Here is a 9,984-nt window from a genome sequence, read left to right on the forward strand (position 1 = left end):
TTTAAAAAGACCGCTTACTTGTAATTCGAAATTAAAATTCATTTGGCATTTACGTTATTCGCGGCTCCGCTTCAACTTATAATTAATTTGTCCTTCTGTCTAGCAAATTTTGTTGTGATCAAAAATCACTCCATAAGTGGGTTTGAAAATTTCAAAAAATCGATTTTTTTTTTTTGTCTTATTAAATAGTATAATATGTTTAAAATATTCTCCTAAAATTTCAAATTGATCAGAGTAAAATTCTACGAGATAGACCCTTCAGAAGTTCCGCCCATCAGGCCATGTCAGTGCAGCGTTTCGTTTTTAAACGCGTTTATCTCAAAACTCGATTTTTTAAGTCGGTGGACACGAATTCTCGAAAAGTTATGAAGCGATTTTGTTCAAATTTTGCACACATCTTTGGAATAACATTATCAAGTTATTGAACGAAGGATTTTTTTTTTTTATTACAACTAATTTTTTCGAGCCGAAAATTCGACCAAAAAATGTGTTTTTTTGTTCAAAGTCTGTCAAAAATTCAAATTAATTTTTTTTTTTTCCTTCGTCCAGTAACGAGATTTATCCATGTACTAACGAAATATTTTTGGTTTTTTGATTTTAGATGAACCAATAATGAGTTATGGTGTCCACGGCAAGAGCATTTTTTTGTGAGACGTTAAGGGAGATGAAGTATCAACGGCTGAGTTTTCGGAATTTTTAAATAAAAATTTCACAAAATACTGTTTAAATATGTATCTTTGATATGCTGAATTGTTTAAATAAAATATATGATTGTATATATTAAAAAAAATAGTAAAAATACCCTTTTTTTGAACCTATGTAACCCACCTAACCCCTTAAAGTGGAATAATTTTGGTGTGCCAATACTTTGGTTCATCACTGCATGTTTAAAAAAAAGACATCATGTCTAAAATAAAATATAAACTTAGCAGACGCGTACAGATTGCATGTTGACGAAAGTGACGCTAATCTCGTTTTTGAACTTTTGTCTCTTGATAAGCGTGGCAGCCTCCTATCTTCAGACGAATACTAAAACCTTTTATTAGCGGTACGAACGCCGGCAATCAAGCGCTAGTAAACAAACTATTTGAAAACGGCTTTAAAAAATTGACTCTCGAGATTTGTTCGCTATATCACGCCCGTTTCACGCTGCCGGTGAACGTCACAAACTCTTTCGCTCGCTACGATCAACAACTAAGCGACGAGTAGAATTTAAAGCATTTAATATTTTCCAAATATAAACAAACAACTTGAATTACAACAAGTGGTATTTGAAACATTTCGTAAATTATAAGTGACGCACAAGTGGCTGGGTGTGTGCAAAAGTGCAGCGTGTAACAGCCGTAACAGGCGCACATGACGCCTAGCCGCGTATTTTACATACTCGTACGAGCACATCTGTGTACACATTTATTTTTAGCCGCATTTTGAAGAGTGCAATGCTTAGTGCTTATTTGTTCTATACATTCGCTGCAGCTGTTGTCTCGCGGCACATTTTTGCGAAAATGGAAACGTCATTTATACAAGCGAAAGCCTGTATGCACTCCGCTGCGGTTCGGGTGGTTGTGCAAAAATTAAATTTAAAGCACTTTTGCCATACAATATTTTACAGTACCCATCCTTATGTTTGTAAGCGTGTGTGTGTGTATACAACTTTTTTACATGAATTGTCAACAATGGTAAAATCCGCTATTAAAGTACAAAATATGCACGAATGCATCCGTTTTGATTTGGTGTTCAAAATTTGTTATTTGTTATTAAAAAAAATTTATTGTTGCTTTGTCGGTGTCGTTGATTTTAGGTTTCCAGTTTTGTTCAGACAAATACGTTTGGTTTCTGGGCCAGCATTTGTTGTATAGCATTGGTCTAACATTTCCAGCAGTGAGCGTTGGCGTGACCCTGTAGGCTTCTCGGCTGAAGGTGATACATTTGATTTTTTCATTTGCAATTCCGTTTGGTCGCTTTTTAATTTACCAGCTAACAATTTGTTATCATTCCTCGCCATTTCAACACTATCATGTAACTGCGAGCTCTTGGTTTGCTCTGTCGTAGCAATACTTTGCGCATTTGCTGCTATCGTTTTGCTGGCCGAGGGAGAGGTCGAGGGATCTACGGCTACAATCGAATCTTCGGACGGAACACTATCCGCCTCCACTTCCGACTCCGAGGAGGCGAAAATGTCTTGGCTCAAATTACTTCGCCGTGCAGCTGAAGAGGAAACTGGCATTTCCCTTGCATTGGCTTGTTGCGGCTTCAACCAACATGTTAATAAATTGCGTATATTCTTACATTTTGGTGACATCGTTTTCGTCTTCGGACTGTGCTGAAAGCAAAGCAGTGGTCGAAATTATATTTGAATACAAATGCAACTAATTAAAAAAAAATGTAGCATAATAAAGAGTTCTTACAACTTCTAGACGTACCTTTAATGTATTGCTAATGCATCCATAGATAAAATTGTACAGTTCATTGGGTGTCATATTTTGGCTCTGATAGCTGGTCAGCAAGTTCCACAAGTCTTTTACGCACACATTATGTTCCAGTAAAAATGTATGCATGCGATGCACTTCGTCCCGCAGCTTCGCATCTCCAAATGTGAAATAAACAAGCGGCCTTTGGGTTACAGTGCACACCATTATTTGTAGCAAAGCTTTGAGACGTGGATCACCTCCGAATGCACCACAGCCCCAGTTACCTGAAGCCACGCCAGGTGCCGGCGTACTTAGCGTATGCTGAAATCCGACATACGCCTTATTCAGCTCGCGTTTTATAAGATCTTCGCGATATTGATGTTGCGATTGCATAAAATGCAGTGCATCAATAGCTACTATATGTGTTTGGCGGCGTCGTGAACTATCGCGTGGTATGCAGTCATCATGGTTTCCCGCCCATTCAAATGTGCCCGCATAGCCGTTATAGTCGCTGAAACGTTCAGCACCGACCATTAGTAGTGCCTCGGTTGGACGTAAGCACTCCGTGAATAATTTGGAGATAAGTAGTTCAGGACAAATTACAAATCGAATTTCCTCTTGTACACAACCGCCACCGAGTACGCCACCACCAAGATATTTATTGGCAAAATCTACTTGCAGCAATCCGAGGCCCTGATCTTCAATTGTGCCGGCAGAAGTGATGTGTAGCGGTGTAGCGCCCAGTGGTGCTTGAATTTCGGCCCAATTAGGCAATTCGCCGGCAGCTAAGCTGCGTCGTGTAAATGTTACCACACCGGTGGGCACATTAGAGCTATCGCGCTCAGTAGGACACACTCGTCGAAAATAGTGGCAGATACATTTTATTTTCTCGATAACTGCTCCGCCGCCGCTTTGGAAAAGCCTAAGGTAGTGTTAATTTAGTGTTTGTGGAACATAGTTATTTTACTAACTTACTTACCTATTAAAATTTATATCCGGAAATGTGCTATACTCTGAACGCTTCTTCATGGTATTGCGGCGTGGAAAGGTACACAAGAATGCATTGGCCAAAAGACAAGATATCTGCTGCTGCGACAACGTGACCGAATGACACTGGCCCTGTTTAAGCAAAGGTATTGGCGCTTGCACTAATTCTGGCAATCGCAACGCCAATCGTATTATACGTGGCAGCAAGTCCTCAAAGAACACTCGCGCTTCACTCTCATCCAAATCATCCTCAAGCAGCTTATGAAGTGCACGAAAATTCCATTGATTCTCATATTTTGTATTGTACGAAAGAATGGCTGCTTGTAGTTCTTTACTGTTATTAATCGGTTGCAATAGTGCTTTTTCTATCATTTCCCAACGTGCTTCTATTGTGGAACTTCCATCGGCTGCAGTAACAGGATATTGACTTTTGCTGGAGCAAGGCAAACGTACATGTGTCGCATCCCACTTGTGATGTGCACGCAATGGACGTGGCGGCACACTGTCTGGCTCACGTATCGGACAATGGTAAAGTACTGTATGTGTTTCACTGGGACGCACCGCTGGCACATGCTCCAATTCAAATTCATTCAAACCATTATGGATCTCCTCCATCGAGCAGCCACGCCAATGTTCACCGACGCCGGAACCTTCAACTATAATTATATTCCATATTAAAACAATATATTATTTAGTTTTCTTGTAAATCATCCAATATGTACTATATTCACATACCACCATTTTCAACACAAACTACACTGCCGACACTACTATCGCTACCACTCCCACCTTCTGCCATAGCTCGTGCACAAGTTGCTATTGTAATGCGTCTGCAATTAATTGCAGACTCGTAGATAGTTTGATGGAATTTGCGTAAAATTTTTACAAATTAACGCTGAATGCGAGTGATTGAAAAATTCCAGTACACAAGGCAGATACAGCTGTTTATTGGAGAATTGGTGTTACAAAAATTTCCAGTTGACCACTGCGATTTCTACGTATGAGAATATACAAAGCCACTGCTTCAACGAAAAACCAGCTTAAATTCTAGATTGGTGGTTATTTTAAACAGGGAATTTCTGCTTTAACGCGTAAATAATTAACGAATTCAATTTAAAAATGCTGGTTTAAGCGAATTGGGATGCGTGATGATTTTTTCATTATCAGCCGGTTTCTCCCATTGCGTAAGTGCTGCCCATCCAATTTACTACGCCACTCTACAAAATCTGACAGCCGGCGCTGCCATATGGCTTGCACGATTTTAAATGAATTGAAATGTGGAATTATGATAATTGTACGATAAATATTATAATATATCATAATTTACTATAAAAATAAACATTTATAAAACCAGCAGGATCACAAGAAAATAGTTTTAGGAATATTCATAAGTTATACGCAATATTAAACACGCTGCAACACATCGCTAGACAACAAATGTTTCGCAATTCGCTGCCGAGTTTTATGCGCGTTGCTGCCGGACCATTTGCGTTTGACGAAAAGCGATATTTTGCGAATATTATAATTAAATCGACAATTTTTTCCAATTTTTTAAAAAACGGGATATGTAGTATTTGTTTATAAAATCTTATTTATAAATCTTATCGTATAACAGCAACACTTTCAAAATATTTTCGCTCGACCTTCGGTAGACACACCGGGGTGCGAGTCATCTCACAAAATCTTTGACGGGTTACGGCTTGTTTATGCTGACATTTGCAAATATACCGTTAGCTGTACTTTAGCAACGCTGATTTTACTCTTCGAATTCAAGCAGTAAGACCTCAGTAGTTTGTGAGCATCGAATTTATGCAGATCTAAGAAAGTGATTGGGTAAAATTTACCCCAGTGTGTAGTTCGCTTACTGTTTTGCATATAAAGTCAACTTCAAAAGACATACACATTGTCTAGAACACTACCATCGCCATCAAAATCAATTATTTCATTATACAAATTAGATACAAATTTTCCAGCCGGATTTCTAGATCGCATCGGTAATATTGCTCTAAAAGAAAATCACTCCTTAAGAAATGGAATTGAACAAAAAAAAAATAAAAATAAAAAAGCATCTTCGACAAAACTAAGCTATGTACGTAAGGACAGTGTACGCCACATATTGATAAAATTTGACTACTTATTTATTCATTTTTTGATTAATTTTATACACAAAGAGACCTTGTCTTACTAGGTACAAAACGAAACAGATAAATTGAAATTGAAATGGAATATAGTTTATACTAACTAACTAACTATAAATTTGCTAACTAATTTTTATGAATTTGCTATTATTTGTACTCTTATATGATTAGCGTGAACAGCTTTTTTGGGTGTTTGGCCGAGCTCCTCCTCCTATTAGTGAAGTGCGTCTTAATGTTGTTCCACAAATGGAGGGGCCTACAGTTTAAAGCCGACTCCGAATGGCAGATATTTTTATGAGTAGCTTTTTTCATGTCAGAAATACACTTTTCTTTTCTTTTGATGTTTCTCCGAGAATGGAACCTACGTTTTATTTGCATTCCGAATGGTAGACACGCACCAACCCATTCTTTTAATACATAATTTTTTGAAGCCCAAGATAGTTTTCTTTCCTTTGCACTTACTTCTCATCGACTTTTCCGTTATTTTCATCGCAGCTCAAAGTGCAATCAGGTTAAAGAAGATTGGCCTCTAGAGGTAAACTCTCCAGGTACATGTTAGCATTTTCGGGCAGTTAACACCGTATTTCTGCGATCTCTCTATCCGCAAACTAGAGCTTGAGGGCCGTGCTAGCGCAATCTTTCCAAATAGGCAGGATTGGATCGAGGGGAAAATCTGCCCCGAAGTTTGCACCTCTATCTTCACTGACGGTTCCAAGATGGAATCGGGGGTCGGAGCAGTGGTTTTCTCTAAATCAGCCAATTTATCTATATCCTTTAAACTGCCGAACACTGCTAGTGTTTTTCAAGCAGAAGTCTTTGCGATTCTGCAGGCATGCAAAATGCTTAGGAGACGCGGGGGCTGGGGGGATGTTAACATTTCCTCTGATAGTCAAGCCGCGTTCAAGACTCTGACGAAGCCATGGTGCAGAACGAAATTAGTAAACTCCTGTAAGGAGGATATAAAATCTCTTGGGTGTGCAGGTAACATTTCTCTGATCTAAGTTCCAGGACATAGGAGCATAGAGGGGAATGAAAAAGCTGATAAGCTTGCCAGGAATGTGCCGACTGAATTGGCCTCAGAGGCCTCCTTCCCAGTCATCTGCATCCCACTGACAATGGTAAAAGGGGAACTGCACAAATTATTTCTCAGGAAAGCGCAGAAAAGATAGAGTTCCATTTATTCATGCGCTATTTCGAAAATCCTTTGGCCCCAATACGATATACGAAGGACTCAAAAAGTCTTTTGGACTCCGAGCCATTCAATTTCCAAACTCGTAGCTGTGTTTACTGGTCACTGGATGATCGGCACACACGCGGAAAAGCTATGGTTGCCCTATTAGAAGGGTTACCATTTAACCCCTACTTTTAGAAGCTGTGGGGACCTTTCCGAGAAGGAGACTGTAGAGCACTTTCTCTGTATATGTCCGGGCTTGGCAGCTAGACGATTAATGTCAATGAGCGCTCCTTTCTTCGACAGTCTGGGGTAGTGCGCCAACCTAAATCCAATCAATCTTCTCCATTATATCAACAGCTCTGGCTGGCTGTAGATATCTGCCTGTTGCTCTCATAACGGTATCAAAACTGCGCTTTGGTGCTACCTGAGGAGTGCCAGACTGGCACTTTAAACACTTCAGCATAGTTTTCCGATTTTTTTTTCTTTAGAACACAAGCCTATTTCTGAAACAAATTTTCTTTATGTGATATCTTTGAATAAATTAAATTAAACAATTAATTCTAAATTTATTTTATGTAAATACTTACAAAAAAAGTGTACATAAGAACTTTTACTCTGTTTGTGGAAAAGAGTTTATGAATTGTAGTAAAACTTACCCCAGTTTGTCGTTTACGTAAAAAAAGGTAGATGTGTCTACCGAAGGTTAAGACTAAGCGTAGCGCAGCAAGGCAAATTGAGTACAGGAGGTGGTGCCATTAAAAAACAGTTACTTTACTCTGACGTCAGCTCCCTTCGCAATGCAAAACAAACAAAAGTAATTCCCCTTCCTTTTATTTGTTTATTGATGGACTCTTACGACACGGCGAATTCGGAACCCGCAAACTCTTTCCCCATCATTCTTGGTAGCACAGCATAAAATTTCAAATGGCTTTGTGGGCTTACTTACCTTTTCCCTCTATTAAAAAATTTAAAATAGCTTTTTTTCTTTTTTTGTACATATATAAAACTCCATGTATGTATACATTTTGTTTCTTTGTTTTATTTATTCATTCAGTGTTTTGTATCGGCTTTATAATATCTGTTAAGTGTGTACGTTTTGCGGTATTTTTTTTTTTTTTTAACATTCAATTGAATTCGAAACTGTTTCTCTGTCAGTTTTCTTTACAACATTTCAGAAAATCGCCTTTACTTGAGATAATGAAACAATTTAACTTTTTTACACAGTTGTTGTTGTAAAATTATTGTTTGAATAATTAAATTAGAAATTTTTATAATTGTTTGTGATAAACTGGAACGGAATAATTGAACTTTTTTGTATTGATTTTCATTTTTATTTTTGTGTTTACTTTTACAGTTTTGTCATTCTGTGGCAGGCATTTAATTTCATGGTTTTGTATTTTTCACTTATTGTTTGTATTTTTTCGCTATAGTAAATTTCATCAGTAATTGTTTGTAGCGTGAAAAAAGAAAGCTTCAATTTATACTAAATTATGGACCGGTGGAATTGAAACATTTTCCTGTGTTTTGTTTTCTCTTTTGAACATACATAAATTATTTTAAAAATTTGACTTACTTGATTCTTTTTCTTACTACTTTCGACGTGGTGTCTATGTGTGAGTATTAATTATTTTTAAGTGTTTTTATTGTTTTTTTTTTAATTTTTATTTTTAATTTCACATACGTCAATTTAACTTCTTTTTGTTTGCTGAGTAAAAGACACGAAAGTGAAAGAGGTTCGCATTAATATCTTAATTGAATTTCTAATATTTTTACTGTTCAGCTAAATTGTTATGCGTGTTTTGGACTAGGGAATTTCCGTGTTTGTGTGCGTGTGCGTGTGTCTTTAAATTTATAATGGGCATAATTTTTGTTTTGTTAGTTTTTATTTTGTCCAGAAAAAGTGGTTTAAAATTTACTTTTTGCATGCCATTTCCTTAATTTAAAACATCGAGATTTGCTTAAAATTTTTTCGGCTTAATTTCAATTTCTTCACTTAAATTTTATTTTATCCAAATATAAATTTTTCGCATTCATTTTAATCGCCTAAAATATTCAATTTCCTCCTTTTTTGATTTCTTTATCCTTTTAAAACACCAAAAGCTTAAATTTAGAGACTTGAATTTTTTGTTTGACGTTACTTCCTAAATTTATGTCCTTAAAATTGTATTTTTTTGTAATTTTTATTTCGAATTTTGTTGGTTCACTAATTTTAATTTGTTTTATTCATTTATCCAAAATGTTCACGCCTGCAAATCTATTTTAAATATTTTTAATTTAATTTAATTTTTTTGCTGAAAGAAAACTTTTTACTAGTTGTGTTTTGACGGTTTTTGTATTGCTGTCTTTACTTAGTTATGTATGTGTGTTTGTGCGAGTGCGTTAGCAGTAAAAGCAGTTCCAAAGGGAGAGCCTTTTTCTTTAATGAATTTTGAATTATAAATATTTTACTGTTTTCTCTTTTCTTTTAAAGCGAACTAAAAAATGCCGTAATCAAAAAGATATTTCAACTAAAATAAAGTTTAAAACATTATCACATTGTTTACGTCTTTGTCTATAGCACCTTTCACTTTTGAATAACATCCAACACCTTTTTTGAGGCTCAATTCAAATTGAGATTTATCGAGTTTGATCGCCTGCTATTTTAAGATCTATATTCCTGGCTACAGTGGGACTGTAAGAATTGCTAGCGCACAATTTTTGGCTGAATTAGTTAGGCTCACAAAAGTATGCAATAATCTGATCGCAGTCTATTTGCTATCAGCGGTGATTTGGCACACAATTTTGGAGTCCAACAGTTTTATGCCATCAACGAAGGGTAGATGGGTTTTATGAGAAGCTCTTTCGCAGCATACAAACACCGAGAATTTTGTTATTAACTATACCTGAAATAGGCATCGAACGCAACACCTATTTATAGTGCTTTACGTGTAAACAAGGCAACGCGACATAAGAAGGCTGCACCTCAACCTAGTAGGGTTTCTTAGTGATACAATTGCGGCATTCACGAGGGTGTCATTCACTTTAAACGCCTAAAATAGTATTTAGGAGATTTGCAAGGCACCGCACAAGTCATGCCATCAATTTTCAGACTATCAACAAATAGTTCGTTGTGGTTTCAAGTCCTTTAATCATTCATTTAACGGTTAAAAACTTTAAGACATAAGACAATCCTACACTTACGGCACTTGGTGAATCACCTAAAGATCGATATGTACGAGTACAAGGTGAAGTCCAAAATAAGCAAGGCTGAGCTAAAAATAGAAATGACAGGCAC

General features: G+C 36.8%; 1 protein-coding gene across 1 annotated transcript; it reads right to left on the bottom strand.

Annotated features, from left to right (window-relative positions):
- Positions 1 to 873: 873 nt before the first annotated feature.
- LOC129238588 (poly(ADP-ribose) glycohydrolase) lies at positions 874 to 4,587 on the bottom strand. Its single transcript, XM_054873658.1, has 4 exons — positions 4,134 to 4,587; positions 3,391 to 4,054; positions 2,424 to 3,333; positions 874 to 2,323 (listed from the first exon to the last, which is right to left on the bottom strand). Exons 1-4 carry the CDS (start codon positions 4,195 to 4,197, stop codon positions 1,769 to 1,771), a joined length of 2,193 nt encoding a protein of 730 aa, XP_054729633.1. The 5' UTR covers positions 4,198 to 4,587; the 3' UTR covers positions 874 to 1,768.
- Positions 4,588 to 9,984: the final 5,397 nt, after the last annotated feature.

This window comes from Anastrepha obliqua, chromosome 2, assembly GCF_027943255.1.
Source record: "Anastrepha obliqua isolate idAnaObli1 chromosome 2, idAnaObli1_1.0, whole genome shotgun sequence".
In the NCBI taxonomy this organism is placed as follows: Eukaryota; Metazoa; Arthropoda; class Insecta; order Diptera; family Tephritidae; genus Anastrepha; species Anastrepha obliqua.

Excerpts from the sequence above, each read along its gene's own strand:
- LOC129238588 (XM_054873658.1), bottom strand. The coding sequence starts at position 4,197 with ATGGCAGAAGGTGGGAGTGGTAGCGATAGTAGTGTCGGCAGTGTAGTT. Across the intron at positions 4,055-4,133 it reads AGTTTGTGTTGAAAATGGTG|TTGAAGGTTCCGGCGTCGGT; the intron begins GTATGTGAATAT and ends ATATAATTATAG. Across the intron at positions 2,324-2,423 it reads GCATTAGCAATACATTAAAG|CACAGTCCGAAGACGAAAAC; the intron begins GTACGTCTAGAA and ends CTTTGCTTTCAG.